The following is a 22,952-nucleotide window of genomic DNA, read 5'->3' as shown; positions in this document are numbered from 1 at the left end:
TGTATGACTCCTTCCTAGCTTAATTTAACAAGGTGTTCCTAAATGTGTCTACTTGGAAATAACTCCCAGTGACTTCAGTAAGAGTAAATACCTAGGAAAGTGTTACGAAATGCAGCCTAAATTTATCAACTAATTTCCTGACAATGTTCTAACCAGTGCATTTTGTTACACATTTTCAAAACTCATTCTGCAAGTTAAAGAAAAACACTAAATTCTAATGCTCAAGGTTTTAGATTCAGATAGGTAGCCGTGTTGGTCTGACACAGTCGAAATATATATATGTATATAAATTGTCCAGTGGCACCTTGGAGACCAACTGAGTTTGTTCTTGGTATAAGCTGTCACGGTCTGGTTCGTGGGTGATCGAAGTCCCGGCTGGGGACGTCAGGACCGGGGGCAAGATGGCGGGGTGGGAGCAGGAACAGGAGTCCAGAAGCCAGGAGTCAGGAAGCCAAGAGTCAGAGGGTCAGAGAGCCAGGAGTCAAGAAGCCAAGGGTCCGAGGATCAAGAAGCAAGGAGTCACAAAATCAGGGGTCCGAGGATCAATAAGCAAGGAGTCAAGGAGCCAAACGCATCAGGGCGGGGAACGTGTTGCTGTGGCAAAGGGCCGAAGGGAAATGCTGACCTTATATCCCTTCCCGGCTCTTGCCACCAGGTGCTGTGAGTTACCAATCGGCCGCACCTTGCCTCTTCAGAACAAACTTAGGAAGGGCCCCAGTCCTGCAAAGTCCTATGGGTCCCAGGGCCTGGCTGCTGCACGCACATCTGACATAAGCTTTCATGTGCATGCACGCTTCTTCAGATACCTGAAGAAGTGTGCATGCACACAAAAGCTTATACCAAGAACAAACTTAGTTTGCTCAAGGTTTTTGTTTATTTTTCATGGTATGAAGATACATTTTTAGAAAACTATTTTTACAGTAGTAAACAACAAATACCTTGTCCCAATGTAATGTCATGCTATGTAATAAAGTTTTAGTTGATTACTCTAAAAGGTCGGGCCACATTTTCCCATGAGTGTTGGGTAGATGCCTGCCACAGTCTGAACAATTTACTGTATGCATTCAATAAACATTTGCTGTATGTTACAAAAGGAATAGGGATTGTGGTTGCCCTTTACTGCTCTGGCCTGACACGTTAATTTCTCAGGCAATTCCTTTGACCATACTCTGGTATGCCAAGAATCGATGTTAAGCTCAGTGCCAGTTTTCTAACATCTTACTCTCAAACCTTTCAACCAGCCAGCTGCAATGGAAATGTATTAATATATTTTCCCTTCCCAAAGGTCCTGTCGATACTGAAGCATTCACTTCTAGCCTTCAAACAACCAAGGGCCCTCAAGATGTTAAAGTTGTATTTTTTGTTTTCATTACAGTTTCTCGTGAAGGAGGTAAGTTTCCAAGTCTTCTTATTTAATCAAGTGGGTCATGACTTTGTTTTTGTAGAGCTGAAAAATGATTACTTCACCATCCTGAAGGTGATAAAACTATGTGGGTGTGTAATGCTTTATCAATGTTCAGATGTGTTGTATGTTCCCTTTCAGGGGAAAATGTAGCTTTGTTCCTGCCCATGACTGTGGTAGCAGAGTATTTATCCACCTCTCAGATACCACCAGGAGCTGACAGCCATTTTCTCCCCAATAATTCACCTGAACTAACACAATGCAGTATCATTCCAAACTCTCTTGGGAATGGAAAAATGGTGGCTTCCAAGAGCTCAAGCATTGCTGTGCCTCCACCAACAACTATATTTTCCCTTGTTCAAAAATAGGAAAAAATGTCCCACATCAAAATGATTCAACCCTGCTCCTTGAAATATATGCCTGCCAAGTTTAATGGGTCAACCCCCCCTCCCACCAAAATTCCTGAAAAAAGTTAGAAGTTTTCATTCTGGCCCAGATTTATAAACAGTACTCCGTACTCGGTATTCAAAACAGTGTGTGAATGTGCTCTGGAACAAATTGAGGCCCACCTCTTAAATTAATCTTCTATGACCACAGTAATATTTAAAGCATTTAGCTAGTCTGTTTTATTGTACAACATTTGGTCGCTTTATGGTTATCCTGCACAAACATGAGAGAGTTTCTGTTTTCAGCTCCCAAACTTACACCATGATTAAAATAAGAATGTATTTTGCAGTTTGTCTCATGAGTTAGGGTGGAAATCCATCTGAATACATACAGTGTTTTCTTTCTTTAGGGATATGTGGATCAGAAAGGCAATACTACAGGATTTGCTGGACTTGTGACTCATTTGCATTATCATGAACCTTCCAATATTGTACTAGTTGATTTTCTTGTGAAAGGCTTATTCCATAAGCTGTGTCAACGAAGCAAGAAAGGTATGTTTTTACATGGGCACAGAGAAAGAGCACCAATTGCTTCCTTCCCCGCTTTGCTTTTGAATGGGCAGAGTGATTTACTCCATTCTTACTCCTGTTTTGGAGACCACTTCTACTCTAGGTTGGGGGAGTGAGGAAGGCCTTGTCATGTCAGTGTTCATAAGTGTAACTAATAGATGAAGGGTGAAGAACCTTCAGCTCATGGATCAAACCACCAGAGATCCTAATTTGACCAGGAGGCTGTTTCCACCCATCTCCCCCACACCTGTGAGCAGGTAAAGCCACAGCTGCAAATAAGCATTAAGAGTGCAATCCCGAAGGATTAATTTGCAATAATGTGGATTTCTGTACCAAACAGGACCACATGCTTTCTCTCAGGATGTGATGGAAAAGCTAGTGCTAGTATTGGCACATCTTTTTGGAAGAAGGCGGATACCAGCTGCTGTTCTTAATTCTAGACGGACATTTTACCAGTCAAAGGTAAGATCAAAAGCTTGTTTATTTGCCACTGAAAATGTGGGAAAGGACATTGGACACTTTTGTTCAGAAGGTACAAAGATGAGCGGGTGATGCCAAAGATGGAGATAATGATGTGATTTAAAGAAACCCCAGTAACTACTTATCAAAGGTGAGCAGAAGAATCCACATGCTGTTTAATTCTCTTTGGAAGCTTCTCTCCTCCCTTGCATTTTTATTGATTCTATATGGACAACTTATTGAATGATAAATTAAGTTTATACTATGGAAGTAAGGTATAAAGATACATGTAAGCACCTTTTGTATTGCACAGTACTCTAATTCTGTGACATAGATTGGATTATGAGATAAATTCTGCAGCAATACAGCCAAAGTCACTAGAGCCCTCTTGGTGATCTAGATATAGTATTCTGTGGTCCTATTTAAAAAAACCCACGTTTTTTCTTATTAAAAGCTTTAAATGAGGCTTGACGATTATTATTTATCTCTCAAGCAACTATTCTGTTGTCTCTAGGTGTTTCTTGAGGATCTCCCTGAAGATTTTGCTGCTGCTTTGCATGAGTACAACTCCAAAATAAAAGAGAATTTTGGACAGTTTCTGCAGATAGTTTCCACCATGGCTGATATGCAGCAAGAATATAAACTTCCACTTTCAGAACTTGGTAAGCAGGCATTGTTTATATTACATTGAAATACAAACTCTGCAGTTTTGAAGCCTATCAGTTAGGAATCAAAGGTCCACTGGTTGAGCAGCCTTGTGATCCCAGAGGAGTCTACATGGGCTTAGATAGGCAACCTGTGGCGGGTTGCAGGGAGTACAGTTTGAAGATGGCATGCTGGAGGTAGATTGGACAAAAGAAAGGTAGGAATGGAGGCATGGGTAGGCAGTGGGCGAATATGTGATTGATTCAATTGCATATATTTTGGCTTAGATTCAGTAGGGACAAAAAAGAGCACAAGGATATATGGTCACATCTAATGAGACATCTGAGGGCTTCAGTCATCAAGTATATATAAAGTATAAATATCTGTTTTTGATATTTATGTCCATTCCTCTATTATCCAATTATAATAGAGTTGTGCGCCCATTGATAAATTCACATTTTTAATCATTTTGTTAGATTTTTCAAGTAAAAAACCATCTGACTCACCGCTTGCATCTCACTTAATGAGCTGCGATGAAGGAAGGACAGCAGTTTCACCGTTTGTGTGCCTGTCTGGAAATACAGAATTTGATTTGCTGCACAAAGGCTCTGTCAACAATGTAAGTGGGAAAAAGTATAAAACTGGAGGTTTGATGAAAGATGTCAAAAGCATATACTACTACTACTACTACTACTACTAAATTCATTATTTACACACCACCCATCTGGCTGGGTTTCCTCAGCCACTCTGGGCGGCTTACAGCGCATATAAAAAAATGATGGGAGGGCGTTCCAGAGGGTGGGCACCACTACCAAGAAGGCCCTAAGACTGGTTCCCTGTAACCTCACTTCTCGCAATGAGGGAACCGCCAGAAGGCCCTCGGTGCTGGATCTCAATGTCCAGGCTGAGTGATGGGGGTGGAGACGTTCCTTCAGGTATACTGGGCCGAGGCCATATAGGGCTTTAAAGGTCAGCACCAAAACTTTGAATTGTGCGGGAGATAACCAGATCATGCAATACTCTGGCGAGACAGTCTGTGGCAGGTAGGGTCTCAGCTGGCATACCAGATGGAGTTGGTAGACAGGAGAGGACACTTTGGAGCCAGACAGTCAATAGTCCTGGTTAACTCTGCCTTCCAGCAGACCACCAGGGAATCAGCTGAGAGGCCATCAACATGGGACAAAACATCCCCTACCACTCTTTGGAAACCATTAAGTGGCAGGGACAGACCATCTGAATCAGTCCCACCTCCCTGTGAAGGTGAAGGGTCACAGAGAAGTCTAGTTGTGATCTTTTGTTTTACTTTTACTTAATGTCAGATCATCGATGTCCATTGAGGTCAACACCTGATCTAAGCCATGTCTGGGTTGGGCCAAACTTATTCAGGCCCAGTCCCATGGAGGCCATGCTTTCCATGAGGTCTTGAGCAGCCCCTGGTAAGGTTGTGTTGGCATGCATGTTAACATCTACCATGACCTGAAGCAGCTCAAGCAAGGAATCCTTGGTGCAGCGGGGAGGTTAGTACACTCAAAGGAATCCTGTACTTCCCCTATTGCCCAGCTTCCAGAACATACACTCAGAAAACTGGGTCTTCACAATTAGGACACCTGGCACAAGCTAATGACTTCCTAAAGATCACTGCAAACCCCCCCCCCCATATGACATGGGTTGCTGTGTGAAATGTGGCAGCAAGCAACAGCAAGAACAGGCACATCGGCCATGTCCAACCAAGTCTCTGTTACACATGCCAGGTCAATTCCATCGTCCACGATCAAGTCATGAATGGCAGCGGTCTTGTGAATCATTGACCTGGCATTACACAGCAGCACCAAAATAGAAATACTGTATGAAAATAAGTTCATGGACGTTAGATTATTTTGTGCTTGCTTGTCCCCTGTTTTCTAAAGGCACAAAATGACTTCATATACAATTCCCAGAGCTGCCCAAGAACAGGAAATTGATTGTTAAACCACCACAGGAATTGTAGGTCTGTGAGAGGAATAGGGGTCTCCTAGCAACTTTCATCTCTCTTAACAAGCTACAATTCTCAGGATTCTTTTGAACCACAATGGCAGTTAATGTGGTCTCATAGTGCTTTAAGTGCATACTGCGGATGTAGCCTTAAATGCAACCATTTCCCCCTTAAGCACATGAAACCTGTTCTTGGGATCTCATCCAGGTTCAGGGCAGCTTTATTGTTGTTGTTGTTTAGTTGTTTAGTCGTGTCCGACTCTTCGTGACCCCATGGACCAGAGCACGCCAGGCACTCCTGTCTTCCACTGCCTCCCACAGTTTGGTCAGACTCATACTGGTAGCTTCAAGAACACTATCCAACCATCTCATCCTCTGTTGTCCCCTTCTCCTTGTGCCCTCCATCTTTCTCAACATCAGGATCTTTTCCAGGGAGTCTTCTCTTCTCATGAGGTGGCCAAAGTATTGGAGCCTCAGCTTCACGACCTGTCCTTCCAGTGAGCACTCAGGGCTAATTTCCTTAAGAATGGATGCGTTTGATCTTCTTGCAGTCCATGGAACTCTCAAGAGTCTCCTCCAGCACCATAATTCAAAAGCATCAATTCTTCGGCGATCAGCCTTCTTTATGGTCCAGCTCTCACTTCCATACATTACTACTGGGAAAACCATAGCTTTTACTATACGGACCTTTGTTGGCAAGGTGATGTCTCTACTTTTTAAGATGCTGTCTAGGTTTGTCATTGCTTTTCTCCCAAGAAGCAGGCGTCTTTTAATTTCGTGGCTGCTGTCACCATCTGCAGTGATCATGGAGCCCAAGAAAGTAAAATCTCTCACTGCCTCCATTTCTTCCCCTTCTATTTGCCAGGAGGTGATGGGACCAGTGGCCATGATCTTCGTTTTTTTGATGTTGAGCTTCAGACCATATTTTGCACTCTCCTCTTTCACCCTCAATAAAAAGTTCTTTAATTCCTCCTCACTTTCTGCCATCAAGGTTGTGTCATCTGCATATCTGAGGTCGTTGATATTTCTTCCGGCAATCTTAATTCCGGCTAGGGATTCATCCAGCCCAGCCTTTCGCATGATGAATTCTGCATATAAGTTAAATAAGCAGGGAGACAATATACAGCCTTGCCGTACTCCTTTCCAATTTTGAACCAATCAGTTGTTCCATATCCAGTTCTAACTGTAGCTTCTTGCCCCACGTAGAGATTTCTCAGGAGACAGATGAGGTGATCAGGCACTCCCATTTCTTTAAGAGCTTGCCATAGTTTGCTGTGGTCAACACAGTCAAAGGCTTTTGCATAGTCAATGAAGCAGAAGTAGATGTCTTTCTGGAACTCTCTAGCTTTCTCCATAATCCAGCGCATGTTTGCAATTTGGTCTCTGGTTCCTCTGCCTCTTCTAAATCCAGTTTGCACTTCTGGGAGTTCTCGGTTCATATACTGCTTGAGCCTTCCTTGTAGAATTTTAAGAATAACCTTGCTAGCGTGTGAAATGAGTGCAATTGTGCGGTAGTTGGAGCATTCTTTGGCACTGCCCTTCTTTGGGATTGGGATGTAGACTGATCTCCAATCCTCTGGCCACTGCTGAGTTTTCCAAACTTGCTGGCATATTGAGTGTAGCACCTTAATGGCATCATCTTTTAAAATTTTAAATAGTTAGTTCAGCTGGAATACCATCACTTCCACTGGCCTTATTATTTGCAGTGCTTTCTAAGGCCCATTTGACTTCACTCTCCAGGATGTCTGGCTCAAGGTCAGCAACCACACTACCTGGGGTGTACGAGAAATTCATATCTTTCTGGTATAATTCCTCTGTGTATTCTTGGCACCTCCTCTTGATGTCTTCTGCTTCTGTTAGGTCCTTACCACTTTTGTCCTTTATTATGGTAATCTTTGTACGAAATGTTCCTTTCATATCTCTAACCAGATCTCTGGTTCTTCCCATTCTGCTGTTTTCCTCTGTTTCTTTGCATTCCTCGTTTAAGAAGGCCTTTTTGTCTCTCCTTGCTATTTTTTGGAAATCTGCATTCAATTTCCTGTATCTTTCACAATCTCCCTCGCATTTTGCTTGCCTTCTCTCCCCCGCTATTTATAAGGCCTCGTTGGACAGCCACTTTGCTTTCTTGCATTTCCTTTTCACTGGGATGGTTTTCGTTGCTGCCTCTTGTATAATGTTGCGAGCCTCCATCCATAGTTCTTTAGGTTCTCTGTCCAGCAAATCTAAATCCTTAAACCTGTTCCTCACTTCCACTGTGTATTCATAAGGGATTTGATTTAGATTGTATCTTACCGGCCCAGTGGTTTTTCCTACTTTCTTCAGTTTAAGCTTGAATTTTGCTATAAGAAGCTGATGATCTGAGCCACAGTCAGCTCCAGGTCTTGTTTTTGCTGACTGTATAGAGCTTCTCCATCTTTGGCTGCAGAGAATATAATCAATCTGATTTTGATGCTGCCCATCTGGTGATGTCCATGTGTAGAGTCGTCTCTTGTGTTGTTGGAAAAGCGTGTTTGTGATTGCCCTGCTTCGTTTTGATCTCCCAGGCCAAACTTGCCTGTTGTTCCTTTTATCTCTTGATTCCCTACTTTAGCATTCCAATCCCCTATACTGAGAAGAACATCCTTCTTTGGTGTCACTTCTATAAGGTGTTGTAACTCTTCATAGAACTGGTCAATTTCAGTTTCTTCAGCACCAGTAGTTGGTGCATAAACTTGGATTACTGTGATGTTAAAAGGTCTGCCTTGGACTCGTATCGAGATCATTCTATCAGCTTTATTACTATATGGCAAAGGGGTTGGTCAGTAACTGAGTAGTATGAAAAATGAATGTTGCTCTACTGTTTCTGCAGGTTATACTGCGCACAATAGGCATTAATGGTGCAAACATTCCAGTCCTCTATTCAAAGATATGTGATAATCAGGGCAGAATGATGCCACTTAATGCATATGTGCTCGACTTCTATAAACATGGATCTCTGACAGCAATGGCACAGGATAACAGGTACGTGCTTTCTTTCTTTCATAATTTATTAATTATATTTCTATACCACACTTCATCTGAGGGTGGTTTAACATATAAAAACACAAAAATGCATAACATAGTAAAAACAAGAACAGTACCCACGCCCCCAAGTTTAAAAGGCCACAGATGGTTCAATTAGCCAAAAGCCTGTGAGAAGAGGAATGTTTTTCCTGGTGCTTAAAGATATGTAACTAAAGCGAACCTTCCTGGGGAGAGCATTCCACAAGTGGGGAGCCACCACAGAAACGACCCCTTCTTGTGTTGCTGTCCTACAAACCTCTCAGGGTGAAATGCTTTGAGAAACGGCAAGTAAGAGGTGTCATGGTACAGTAGATATTTATAAAATTAAGCATGGCATGGAGAAAGTGAATACAGAAAAGTTTCTCTCCCTTTCTCATAACTTTAGAATTCGTGGACATCCAACGAAGCTGAATGTGGGAAGGTTCAGGACAGATAAAATACTTCTTCACACACTGCATAGCTAAATTGTAGAACTCACACGCAACAGGAGGAAGTGATCGCCACCAACTTGGATGGCTTTAAAAGAGAATCAGACTAATTCTTGGAGAGCAAGGCTATCAAGAACAAGAAAAGTACATGAAATATATAACTCTGCTAACCTACTTTTCCTTCCAATTTTAGTATACATGAAGGAGAAGCCTATACTTTGTTGAGAGACTTTGGCCTTGTTCTTCGAGTCATCAGGTATGCCAACGGTTTTCAACCAGTGTGCCAAGACACCCTGGGGTGCCTTGAATGATAGTCAGAGGTGCCGCAGGCAACACCAGGCCTCTGTCCCTCTTTCTTTCCCTCCCTCTTCTGATGCCTTCTCGCGTCTCTGCCTCCCAAAGGCTTGCAGAGCTGCTTGTTGCAGTAGTCCTGGCTACAAGTGCTGCAGGTGAATGGTGCCTCTAGGGCTGGCCAGGGGGTGCTTCCCAGGCCCCTATGGGCAGTGGGAGGAGGCACCTCTCTTTGGGGGCAGGGAGGCAACTGCTGCTTCCCAGAGGACTCCCAAGGAGATGGGAAGAGGCTGAGGGAACACTCCACAAGCGAGAATGTTTGAAAAGGGGTGAGGGGTTTCCAGCTCTGCAGGTAAGGGGTGATATAACTGGGCTCCTGAGCCCCACAAGGGTTCCACAGAAAGAATGTAGTTGGTCAAGGGAGCCGTGGACCCAAAAAGGTTGAAAACCTCTTGAGGTATGCAATGAAGTCTTGCTTGTTTACTCTTGTTCTTTAGAACTATTTAACAGAGGTCAGTAGACTGGTGCCTATCATACCTGGGTTGGCACCAGAAGAGGGGGCAGGGGCCAAAACAAGGCACTTGCCCTTCCCTCCCCCCCCTTGCTGGACTACTGACATTAACATATACAGTGGTACCTCAGGTTACATATGCTTCAGGTTACAGACTCTGCTAACCCAGAAATAGTACCTTGGGTTAAGAACTTTGCTTCAGGATGAGAACAGAAACCGTGCTCTGGTGGTGCGGCAGCAGCAGGAGGCCCCATTATCTAAAGTGGTGCTTCAGGTTAAGAATAGTTTCAGGTTAAGAATGGACCTCTGGAACGAATTATGTACTTAACCTGAGGTACCACTGTACTGTTATATATCTTTCTGAGATCTTAACACATGAGGTACAACTTTCCTGACAAAATATACTTTGCTCTTTCTGTGCCCCCTTCCCCAAATTTACCCGCATGATGCCTCCACTGTTACCATGGGTGTAGAGATTAGTCTGGGTGACTCAAACATATCATAGTCCAACCAGTTTTCACATGGTAAATGAACACCAGTGGGTGTCGTCACCTCCATTTCCATCTTTACATCTAAGGTGTGAATGTTGTTCATGGGGATTTGCTAGCAGTGATGAACACAAATGACAAAAACTTTCAGTATTTGACCTGGGTGGCTTTCCAGCCACTCCTCTTCTGTATCATCCTTAACATGGTTTGAACACTTTGAACATGGTTTGAACATCAAGAGTGAGATCTCCGAGGCAACAAAAACAAAAGTATTTTTTGTTTTAGATAGATGCTTAATTCAGGTAAACCATAAAGAAACACAAGACTGGCCCAATCATGTAGCAGGACCAAGAAGCACCATGGGGGGAATCAAGGAAGGCCAGAACTGATAGCTGAATGGTGCCTGAATACTTTTCAAAATATTGCGCCTAGCAGGGGGGTGGATGGTTTCGTGTGGGCTCAGGCACAAAAATGTTACAAAATACAACAAAGCAGCTTTCAGGGTTGAAGGTGTATAAAAACATTTACATTTATTCTCACAAAAACATTTAATTTACTTCTGCTTCTCTTTTCCAGTGTCTCTTTGCGTGAACTTTGCGACAAAGAGGATGATAACGTCGTGTGCGCCTTTGAACAATTAAGTCAGAACTACTGGGCGAAACTGAAAGTGGTGTAACTGGAATAATGCCTGCACCAAAAATATGGTGCTTTGTAGGAAGGGATAACAGTTCACAGTTGTATCAAGTAGACACCAGTGATTGGTTGAATGGATATGCAATATCTGTTTTATTAGGGGTGCTGCCTTAATGCGAATAATTAATTTTAAAGATTTTAGAAGGATCTGGTATGCAAGAGGGAGCAGCAACGAAATGTGGCTGCGGGGAGTACTCCTATTCAGGGTCCCAGCCAGCCATGCCTTCTTCATGGGCACTGCACACCTTTCTCCCTTGTCTTCTGTCTCTCCCTCACACCCCTCTTCCATTACCTTCTGTGGTCTACAGCCACTTAGCAAGTTCAGTCTTCATTAGGGTGTTTTGTCCCACCCCCTGCCTTTCAGTTTGCCCATAATATGTAGGACAATTTTAGAGTTTTTGTTAGAGTACTCAATTAGTATAAAGTGAAGGGAGACAGCATTTTTATTTAACAGAAGGCACCAGACAGCTTATACTGCGGACAGGACTGTCTTCTGACCCCTCTCAAAAGTTCCAACTCCCCAATAGAGTTTCTCTCCTTGTTCTATGCTTCCTCAGAGGTTACTGCAAAATGCCTTTTGTGGGAGTGGGGAGCTTCTCCATCTGTTCTACAAATGCTTTTCTACTATGTATGTTCAAATAGCTGGGGAAAAATGTCAAATAAGTCAGCATGCCTAACTATTTTTTAAATGACAACACAGGGAGGGGTAATTGAAGACACACCTCTTTACCATGGCTTTTAACAGCTGATATATAGATATAGATGATATAGATATATATTTAGGACACATTATATGTTTTTAACTTTGTGTTGTAATTATTGTAACGTACTCTGACACCTTATGGTGAAAGGAAGCTAGCTAGCTAAATAAATAAATAAATCTTGTTTTTGTTCTTGGGGTTTTGTTTTTGCCTGTTTGTTTAGAATTAGGGATTTTAAATCCTAACAAATAAGTAAACAACCAACAAAGTAAACTCCCTTTGTTGAGTTTCCCCAACCCTCCTGATCTGGAATTCAGGAAGGATATGGAAAACGCCCCAAATTATACAATGTGTGGTACAATTCTGGGAGATATAAGCAGGATCATGGCTTTGTTGAAGCATGAATTTATGGAGCTTATTAAGAATAAATACTGCCAATATATAGTGAACTGATGAAAAAGATTTTGCTGCCCTAATATTAATAAGTCTGGTTTATCTTTGTATGTGTGAGAAGCAAAACAAGAATTGTCTAGCAATGACACATTGTGATTCTTAGGCTGTAATCTTTTGCACATATCCTTTGCACATAACCTCACTGAACACCTCATTGAATAAACAGGTATAGATTTGTCCTGCCATGCTGTTGTTGATAATGTAATGACTTTGGAGTTAGTCTAAATGGGTGTTGGGGGCTCTCTTTTCCAATCATGTGATTCTGAACGCTGTGAGATTGATTATTGCAGAAAAGGGGACTGTCATAATGGTCAGACCAACTTGCTTGCTAAGTCAATAGCCTCGCCTGCTCTGTTAAGTATCTGCTTTGTACTATCAATTCTTTATTGATTAAAAAAATTGCACGTCTATACAAACATTATGTACTATCCCTTAACAGGTAAAAAAGAAAAGAAAAGAAAATTATATAAAATAGAAAATTTATAAAGAAAAAATGTTAAAGAAGTAACAAAGATAAGAAACAAAGAAATCAAATTAAAAAAAAGAGAGAGAAAGTTATTTACATAGTAAAAGTACTCATCAGCACAATCCTTCCCATCCTTCTGATTATACTGTTTGATATAATATTCTTTTTTACACAGGTTTACATTGTAAAATATTATTTCTTTCTGCTCTGTATACATTCATTTGATCTTTTTCTTTACAAATATCACTCAATTTCTGCTAATATGGAGTTATTTGTACAATAAAGTTTTACATAATTCTTAAATATTATCATTCTCTAGTTTTTTTGTTTCGATATTCCTCTACCTGATCCCGTCAGTATTGCTAATTGTAGTATTCTAACATGAGTATCTGCCAATCTGAAATCTCTGGGAGTGTTTCATTCTTCCAGTTCCTTGCTATAAGGGTTCTAGCTGCTGTTATACCATACATAAACAATGTTTTTATATCTTTTTAAATTTCTGGTGGTAGTATACAAAGTAGCAAAATCTCTGGTTTGTTTTTTTTAAAGGTGATTTTAAACAGTTTCTTAAACTCGTTATAAATATCATTCCAGTATTTGCCAATGGCTACACATGTCCCCAAGGGGACGCGGGTGGCGCTATGGCTTAAACCACAGAGCCTAGGACTTGCTGATCATAAGGTCGGCGGTTCGAATCCCCGCAACGAGGTGAGCTCCTGTTGCTCGGTCCCTGCTCCTGCCAACCTAGCAGTTCAAAAGCACATCAAAGTGCAAGTAGATAAATAGGTACCACTCCAGTGGGAAGGTAAACGGCGTTTCCGTGCACTGCTCTGGTTTGCCAGAAGTGGCTTTGTCATGCTGGCCACATGACCCCGAAGCTGTACGCCGGCTCCCTTGGCCAATAAAGCAAGATGAACGCTGCAACCCCAGAGTCACTCACGACTGGAGCTAATGGTCAGGGGTCCCTTTACTTTTACCTTTACACATGTCTCCCACATAGGATAGTATGACCCCTCCTCTTTTTTGCATCTACAAGAGGTTGATGTTTTCCCTTTGTACATTTTAGCAAGCTTTTTGGGAGTAAGATGCCATCTATATACTGTACCATTTTCGTGGTGTTTTCCCTGAGATTATAGCATGCTGTGAATTTAATGTCTGTTGCCCATAATCTCTCCCGTTGCTTCATAAGTATGCTTTGTAATGTAAATTAGGGCAAAGGGGTGCACAGAAACAAATGGCTGTAGAGTGTAGACCCTCCTGGAAGGTAAGCAGGAGAGGAAGTTTGTGTCTGAAAAAGAACAAAGGACAGTCTGTTTTGGGATTGGGGCAAAAAAAAGATGCCTGACTTGCTCCCTATACTTGATCCAGAGCCATGCCACTGAAGAGCCTCCCTAAAAAATGAATGTGGGAGAGCAGGATTTGTGGGAGTATTAATGCTTGAGCCTCGAGTAACCTTCATTCCAAAGAAACCAAACCCAAGTTATATGCTGCAATCCCTGAGATTTCTCATGGCTTGGAGACTGGGACGTACTTAACAGTATGAAACACATTTGGATGGAAAGGAATCACATGGATTTTATTAGAAGTCTACTTTGAAGTAAGTTTGTAAAATGCAATATATTAATAGCGAAGTATTCATTCTTTTAAAAAATCTGGTACGTGAAAATCTCTATTTGTTTGAAACAAATTTAGAAAAGAATAGGCAATGAACTGATCACACTGGGAAGTATATTAGTACACAGAAATAATGAGAACAGCTTGAATCTCTTGAAAGCATTTCCATCCCTAAACTTTTTCGTTTTTAACATAGTTTTCTTCCTTCTAATAATCTTCAGCATCACCTGCACAGATGGCAAGTAAAGCACTCTCATAATGTCCGGAGGAAAAATGCTGCAAGATAAATAAATATTCATTAAATATTACACATTTTTTTTAAAAAATCAGCAACAGCAACCCTGTTGCTTTCTGCAAGAACTTAATCACTTTTTAAAGGGCAGAGCTGGTGATAGGAGTTTCTGAACTTGGCATATGTAGGGCAGATATATAACCAAGAGGAATGGAGTTTGAGGATAGTCTTCATACACTTGCAGGACAGAGAAGCAAAAGACAGAGGTGATCTTCAGTTGCTGCTGTGCCTGTTCTTTCTCAGTGAAACTCCTGTTTGGCCTAGCAGTGTCTCATGCAGGTTGAGGAAGTGCAGTAGCAACATGGGAGGGTGTTTCCAGACTGGTTATTTTGGGTTTGGAATCAATCTCATACCAGCTAATTCATGCTGTGCAATTGTAGTTCATTGCCAGGACTTATGCAACAAATCTGCTTCCTCAAAAGATTGGACTTCTGTGATATGGAAATTGATGGGAAAGTACTCCAGAAATTGGGGGACAACACTTTCTTAGACATAACCTCCCAACAAACAAGTCAGACTAAGAGCTCATCAAATAGCCAACATCTAATTTCTGCAAACAAACGTAATAAACAGGTCACCTGGAAGTGCCTTGAGTGGGCATGATTCCATCTTGCAACCAGTCTTACGTATTTCATCCCTGCCTCCTGCCTCCATTGTTTTGGCTTGGCCATCCTGAAGGATAGACCAACCATTGTTGTTTATTTGCGGTTGGTTTATATTTGGGCCTTGGAAGGAAGGCCAGGTTGTGAATTCGCCTTCTCCACCTAATACAACAAACACCACAATCTGAAGGCAGACCCACAAAAACCCCCACAATCTACGGTGTGTCACAACATTCTAGGACAGATTCTTAGCCCGTCCTGGTACGTTGTATTTGCTCTGTTTGTCTGAAAAGTGGCATGGGTACATGAATAAACACTATGCATAATTGGAACTTCATCGTTTTTGCCAGGGATCATTATCATTTAACTACTTCTTGTCTCTCTCATAGTTTCTGTGCCAAAAAGCTTTGCTATGCATATGATTCATATTTGCAATTCAGTGGGTTTTTTGGGGACTGATTGCAAAGTTTGGGGCCATAGTCTCTGATATACTTTGAGGGAATCTTCTGTATGCTCCTCAACTAACTTAAGATCTTGAATAAGATAACTAATTGAACATACTGGATAAGGTCAAAGAGTTACTAGTTGTTGCATTCTAAAGGTGGAGTCTCTAATATCACTTGGGGAGCCCAGCAGTGTGTTCTTGGATTTCTCCTGGTGTAAAATTGGTTGCACTGAGTAAAATAAAATATATTAAACTATATTTTGAAGAAACTATATATTTTGATGAAATATAGTTTAATATCACAAATCAGGGGTACACTGTGTTGTGCTTTGGAGTAACAACATTGCTTTCAATGTTTTTGGTGTTTTGTTTTATTCATGGAAATGACACCAACTGCATTAAGTTAAGCAGACAGTGAGCCTGTTTTGGCTTCCAAGAAAATCAGGGCAAGTATGACATACAGTAAGAACAAGGGCAGTACCACTGGACATCTTTCAGAGATACAGTGCATCTTACTAGTAGAAACTGTAAGCATGGTGCAAATAGTTAAGAGGAACAGGATTTAATCTGTTAAGAAACAAGAAGTTGGTTGGTTCATTCAGAAGCAATTACTTTCTGCGTTCTTGATATCAGAGGATACGCATGGACGTCTAAAATGATTGCTGTCTTTTATTTTAATGTCTAAATTATTACAGTCAACCCAAACATACTTACTTTGATATCATGGAACAGTGATTTTCCATATCTCTCTTTATAACGTTGTCTTATGTTCAGCAGGTCTATTTCACTTCTGGCAACCAGTATCCGTATAACTGTTTTGTTATGGAATCCTAACTCCTGAAAGGGGACAGGAGACATTTGACTGTTTTAGATGTCTGTTTTTTACATATAGCATTGAAACAGGTTAACTTTTTGTCTCAGATGATAAATTAGGATGAATGGTCATGGAATACAGTTGTGAGAAATATTGAGAGTAATACATTTTTACTGTACAGACTGTGCTGCACTCTGCATAAAAGGTAAAGGTAAAGGGAACCCTGAACATTAGGTCCAGTCGTGGCCAACTCTGGAGTTGCGGCACACATCTTGCTTTATTGGCCAGCCCATATAAGGAGTACCCAGATACTTGACCTGAAAAACATGAGGTTTATGGAACAATGGTGACATCTAGAGGACACAGTATTCTGAACTGCACTTAGCTGGCCAGTATGTCTTTCCTATATGGCAAGATAAATTTGCCATTTTCTATGAAGGGGCTTTTTCCCCCAAGAGGAAGCAGTGATAAGGGAACAAAATAACTATTTGTAGATTTGATTTTTATGATGAAAAGCTTAGAAAAATCTTGCACACTGTTAATTTTTTACAGGGAAACCTTTGTAATATACTAATGTATGCACAGTTATATTGTGTCAGATACCTCTGAAATTGCAGTTGGCTAGTGTATATGCATTTGCAAGTTCTTTTTAATATGGTCCAAAATGACATTTATTTGCTGCACCATTGAGCATATGAACACAGAATTTCTGTGCTAATGTGACTATTGGATACCGGTACATGAATTGCAGGTACATTTATGAACTGAGAAAATCATTCAAAATCTGTGTCACTGGTCCTCTCCTGCCCATCAAGGACTACGCCTGAAAAATACTTTATAGGCTCCAGTTGACTCCTCATTACTCCACATTCTAATGCATGGGCTAAGCACTTTAAACGATGCTATAGCAGAGATCTGAGAAGTCTCTCAAGAATGGGAGTGTATGAGTCAGACTTACTCTGCAATTTACTTTAATTGGGATACAGCTGTAACTTCTCACCATTGTACTTTTACTGCCCATCCTTTGCAGGGGGTGTGCAGATGTTAATTTTAACAGCTCACTTGAAGATCTAACTTGAGCAGTAAACTGGAGGAGAGGAGAACAGCAACTTTGAATTCGGAAATATATGTAAATTGCTGCCTTGTCGGCATTTTAAAATGTCTTTCGGCATCTGTGGCCCATAGATCTCAGGAAGGCACGAGGAATCTGGCCATGAAGCAAGTCACTGTCTCTTATTATAACCTATTACAAAGGGTATTTGTGAGGATAAATGTGTGTGTGGTATATTGTAATCCACCTTGAGCATTTATTTGGGGAATTTGTTTAGGAAAGTTTTTAATGTTTAATGCTGTATCATGTTTTAAATATTCAGTTGGGAGCCACCCAGAGTGTGTGGGGTATGTATGTATGTATGTATGAATAAATAAATAAAAATAATAATAATTGAAAAAATATAGAGGCCTCACTGTTAACATATAAAGTGGTGTAAATTTCCTCCTCCCATGATACTGTGTGAGGGGATGAAACAGTTCATTTTCTCCACCTGTATGTTCTATTTTTTCAAGCAATTTTCTTCCATCCCATACTGGAAGTGAGTGAGTCAGGGAGAAGATTGCTCATGATGACAGTGAGTTCAAGTGAGGGAAGGAACAAGGTTTACCTTCCTTCACCTACACACTTCTTTTCGTGGTAAAAACACCCAAAAAAGTCTTGCTTTATACGTGAACACAAAGTACTGTACATGCAGCTGCCCCATGGACTGACTTTGTCCCCAAGTGTGTCTCTTTACTATACAGCTGTCCTCTGGGAGAAAGAGGGACAAACTATACTTCGTGGTCAGTCCTTCTCCCAAAAGGTTCTTGTGCAAATTCCTCAATAATTACTTGAGGAAGCAATGCTTATTCTCAGGAAATTAAACTGAATAGATGTTTAAAAATAAAACAGGTAAATTGAGTTGATCGGCTGGTGTTACCACCTTGCTCCTTGAAATCTCAAGAAGCAACTCTTCTGAGCCTCACTGATCAACTCTCAAAAGAAAGGGAAAGTTCCTTGCGATGTCTATTCAGAAATTAAAATGGACACTATTTGGAAGTAAGAGCTTTTTGAAATGATGGGCTCACTTTCCTGCAACAAGGCCCAGTCAGGAGTTAAGTGCTAACTGGCCAATGAAATATGCAGTATTTAGGGTTCTTTGGTGTGTATAGGGGCTTATCCTGTTGCCACATGCTGGCACTTTAGCTGTTCTGAATGCAAATGAAGTTTATATAGAAAATAGTGCATCTGACAGCGTCCAGGTTATTTTTCAAACCACAGAGCAGACGATTTATTGCATGATGACACCTCCTCAATTGTAATTTCAGGTTTGTACACCAGAGGGAGTGTCAGTCCACACTGAATAGTGCCGTTTCGACTGATGGTAAAGATTTGTTTTCAGTTGAAAATGCATACAGAATCACAGAATTGTAGCGTTGGAAGGGACCCCAAGGGTCATTGAGTCCAACCGCTGCAACGCAGGAATCACAACTAAAGAATCTCTGACAGGTGGCCATTCAACCTCTGCTTAAAAATCTCTGGTGGAGAGTTCACCAGTTTCTCACACTGGCATTTGTCCACTGGGAGGGCAGTTTAGAGTAGAATCTCATTCTTCTATTGGCTATGGAGAATTTCTCATGCAGTCACTTTTTGACACCAGCTCTTCCATCCCTACCAATGTTGCCTTGTTTAAATAGCATGGCCCTTAAGGCGCCTTTAGCCATTACTCATGTGAAGGGCTAAAACTCTGCCTTTAGCAATGCCCCTGTTGTCACCTGGTTCCTTCTACCTTCTCACTTATTCAGAGAAAGAATCTGTGGCAGGTTCTTTCAGGCTTCTAAGATGTATGAACCGAGAAGGTTCCCCACTTCATGTTTTTACCCTGAGCATGTGGAATGCTGGAAAGAACTGCACTTCAGTGAGGGTTGGTTAACTGTACAGTCCCATATTCCCAGATGTAAAAAGTAAAAAGGTAAAGGACCTCTGGATGGTTAAGTCCAGTCAAAGGTGACTATGGGGTTGCGGCACTCATCTCACTTTCAGGCTGAGGCAGCTGGCGTTTGTCCACAGACAGCTTTCTGGGTCATGTGGCCAGCATGACTAAACTGCTTCTGGGTCAACAGGACACCGTGATGAGTGCTTGGAAGAGCACATGGAAATGCTGTTAACCTTCCCGTCCCAGTGGTACCTATTTATCTACTTGCACTGGTGTGCTTTTGAACTGCTACAGTAGGTTGGCAGAAGCTGGGATAGAGCAACGGGAGCTCACCCCGTCTTGCGGATTTGAACCGCTGACCTTCCGATCAACAAGCCCAAGAGGCTCAGTGGTTTAGATCACAGTGCCACCTGCTCCCAGATGTAACTAAACAGGGTTTAAGATTACAATCCTAAGTATTCTTTGGGGAAAGTCATTACTGTTGAAGTGCCATTAATGTTCATAAGTGTATGGTGTGGATGCCACCTATGTCCCACCAAACTTATTTCTGAGTAGAAACATTTAGCATTAGGTTGTAAACCTGGGAGTGATTTGTATCCCGAACCATTTTTGGAAAAGTGTTGTTGGGTTGCATTTGCATTTGTTACTACATCAAGTGGATTGTTTGGGATTTGTGATTGACATGATTATGATTATGAGAAAGTCCTAAAGCTAGGAAGCAGCACTTTAAAACTGAGGATTACAACTCCTTTAGAGGAGAATGGGGCCACATACAAACAAAATAATAGCAAAATTGTGCTTCTCAAATTACGCAAATACTCACGTGAATTGCATTGTAAAGTCTATATGCAAAATAGGAAGCTTTGTCTCTGATACACAGAACTGAGGGGGGAAATCAGACAACAATGTTACAAACTTAAAAATTGAAACAAATTTGATATTAATAATCATTAGTTGTGTCTCGGGTGGTATGAGCCCATCCATTTCTTTCCACCTTTTGTGGAATATGTTTTTCTGACAGTTGGTGGTGAATGGGTTCGAATGGAAGATACAAACAGAATGAACACTGATATCTGAAGTGACTTCAAATCCCATAGTTTATAGTTAGCTCTATGACACTCCAACATCATGAGCAGTGTTGGCCTTAAAATGTTTTGTTTTCCAATCTTCTAGTGGGGCTATCAACATAATTACTCACTAGAAGTTTCAAAGGCTGCAGGCAATTAATTGTCTTTGTGCCATCTATTTCATTAAATATTTTACAGTTCGAAATGGTCTCTTCAGATGTCAAGAAGACGAATTCCATAGAAAAGCTGTATTTAAACTGGAATCTAAAAAGCTTTAACCATTGTCAATAGTTTTACTGAGTGAAGATCTAGACTTTCTGAACGTGGTGCAGGAAATCTGTAGCAACAGCAATAAAACAGAAATACAATTAGCTGCTCATTCAGAGTGAGCAGCAATTTTCTCCAGGCGAATAGTAGCTGGTAGGTTGGAGAGCTTATTGCAGTGTTATTTTAAATGAACATAGTGCTTTTCCCAGATTGCATTTCATTTTTTTCATTTTTGTATATTTGGTAATGTATTGCATATATTCAAAATGTGTCACTTTAAGAAAGTGATGATATAAAGGATATTAAAACATAAAAGTAATATCATAGCGTAGTAAAATTTATAAATATTTTGTTACCTATTGCAACCAGTAGTTCCTGAAAGTATCCATCATAACATTGATTAATGGCATCTACTATATCTTGTCCAGAGATATTCTGAAATTCCTGGAAAACTTAAAAAAATATATGGCTGGTGAGGAGTTAGTTTTTTCTCAGTTAATTTTAATAAATGAATTGGAATATTAGTGCTCCAGTTCACTGATAGTTTGAAGATTTTAAAATAAAGATCTAATACAGTATTCAATAATTTTTAAAAAATATTGGCCTCTTTGCCAAGGAATGTGCTTTGACAATCACCACTGCTTAAACTGAGAAAAGAATTATAATGGCCTTCATCTGCCCCCGTTGCAACAAAACATGTCTCTTCTGTATCAGTCTGTACAGGCACAGCAGCACTGCAGCCTTCCAACAATTTGACTTAACCCTGAAAGGCACACGCCTCCACTGTCTCCCGAGACAGATGGATGCCAACAACTACACATATATGCCGTATGTAACAACTATAGTAGCCATTGTCACTTGTGCCTTATTTGGCCAAGGTGAGAACATCAGTATGATAGATTCTAGTGCTATTCTCTGGCTATTTTACACAATAGTGCTGTTTCAAATAGGTTCCTTCTGTACATGGATATCAGTTTGGCACAGCAAAAAATTGTGTGCAACTTGTGCAATGGACCCATTTTGCATTGTGGTCCATCTAGGTCAGCCCACATATCGGAAGATGTGTTTGGGCATGGGGGGAAGGGAGAAGCTGCTTCATAAGAAAATAAGGAAACCTTTGCTGGATCAGGCCAAAGGCCCATCTAGACCACCAGCTTGTTCTCACAATGGCCAACCAGATTCCTTCCAAAGCCTGCAAACAGGACTTGTGCATGACTGGCGTTCAGAGGCAAAGCCCAATTCAACGATGGAGCTAGAACATAGCCATCATGGCTGGCAGCCTTCAATAGCCTTGTCCTCAGTGAAATATGCATTCATATGTATTAATTGGCCTTCAAATGCAATCCGTTTGAATTAAGTTAGCTGATTTATGGGAATACTAGCGTTTGGGCATGTCAAGTGCTGTATGACTCTTTCTGTTACATATTGACATAGTGAAGCCGTGATGAAAAGGAATTACCCATCCACAACTGCTGGTAGCTCTTGTTGCACAGAATCATCTGCAGCATGTTCTTGTGTTCTCCAGTTTTTTGCTGGCAGGCTTCCCATATGACCTAGATCATTAGAAGAACAGTGAGCGGGAGGTGATTACATCAAACAACTTTTAAAACTAATTTTGAAAATTGTTGGATACCATAGCATCCTGAGCAGCCATAACAGGATCTGCATACCCTTCTTGTCTCGTTCCCTGGAAATAAATAACTTGAAGTGAGAATTTGTGGTGATTATGGTAGTGTGCTACAGCCCTTGCCCTGGAAGCCCATTTATCGCTTTAATTTGACATGGAGCTAGTTGTAGCTACTCAGATGAGGGCACTGCACACAGCTTTCAATATTGAACCATGGATACATGCACTCATATATGCACTCTTACCATCCCCTAAACCTGGTTATTTTAAACACTGTCCACCCTATCTTTCATTTTCATTTTACAGACAACAGCACATCTGATTAAACACCCACCTATGACATGCAAACCATGTTTTAGTGTTACATGAAGCTTTAGTGTTACATCCCCCCCCTGCACCCCTCATGCACTCTGATTTCTGCCCCCTACTTAGTACAAGCCATAGTTTCTCATCCAAATTCAGAAGATCTGGCTAGTGCTTGCCTTTCAAGCCAGAACTGGAGTATATATTGAAAGCATAACTTCCATTTTGTATCTGGAGGTCAAGTGCAAACCATAGTTTACTGATTCAGATGCAATGTCAGACTTTGGCTTACTGTGAATCAGGAAATTACAGAGGGAATGGGATGGCATCAGTGTGAACTGGACCACAGATACCTTGTGAATATACCATTTGAAATAAGGTGAGTGGTGAGTTCTGCTTCCGCAATTAGAAGCAAGAGATTTCATGTGGCCAAAGAAGTGTGTATT

The 22,952-nt window shown here is 41.1% G+C and overlaps 2 protein-coding genes across 2 annotated transcripts in view; one reads left to right on the top strand and one right to left on the bottom strand.

The window, feature by feature from the left end:
- Nucleotides 1–12,814, top strand: part of DDX60 (DExD/H-box helicase 60) — a 55,534-nt gene extending 42,720 nt beyond the window's left edge. Inside the window, exons 31-38 of the mRNA XM_081924249.1 lie at nt 1,286–1,390; nt 2,199–2,340; nt 2,699–2,820; nt 3,332–3,479; nt 3,939–4,081; nt 8,282–8,433; nt 9,097–9,159; nt 10,770–12,814. Of these exons, the coding sequence (XP_081780375.1) occupies nt 1,286–1,390; nt 2,199–2,340; nt 2,699–2,820; nt 3,332–3,479; nt 3,939–4,081; nt 8,282–8,433; nt 9,097–9,159; nt 10,770–10,869 (975 nt within the window). The 3' untranslated portion in view covers nt 10,870–12,814. The remainder of the gene's footprint in view (nt 1–1,285; nt 1,391–2,198; nt 2,341–2,698; nt 2,821–3,331; nt 3,480–3,938; nt 4,082–8,281; nt 8,434–9,096; nt 9,160–10,769) is intronic.
- Nucleotides 12,815–14,061: 1,247 nt separating this feature from the next.
- The window catches only part of ANXA10 (annexin A10), a 30,807-nt gene continuing 21,916 nt past the window's right edge, over nt 14,062–22,952 (bottom strand). The window contains exons 7-12 of the mRNA XM_081926206.1: nt 22,210–22,263; nt 22,036–22,129; nt 20,933–21,028; nt 20,066–20,124; nt 16,174–16,296; nt 14,062–14,396 (exon numbers count right to left, since the gene is read on the bottom strand). Coding sequence (XP_081782332.1) covers nt 14,328–14,396; nt 16,174–16,296; nt 20,066–20,124; nt 20,933–21,028; nt 22,036–22,129; nt 22,210–22,263 — 495 coding nt within the window. The 3' untranslated portion in view covers nt 14,062–14,327. The remainder of the gene's footprint in view (nt 14,397–16,173; nt 16,297–20,065; nt 20,125–20,932; nt 21,029–22,035; nt 22,130–22,209; nt 22,264–22,952) is intronic.

The sequence above is a fragment of the Podarcis melisellensis genome (assembly GCF_964234715.1).
Source record: "Podarcis melisellensis genome assembly, chromosome: 9".
NCBI lineage: Eukaryota > Metazoa > Chordata > Lepidosauria > Squamata > Lacertidae > Podarcis > Podarcis melisellensis.
Note: the sequence above shows the minus strand (reverse complement) of the source record. Positions and strands in the feature narration are given on the sequence as shown.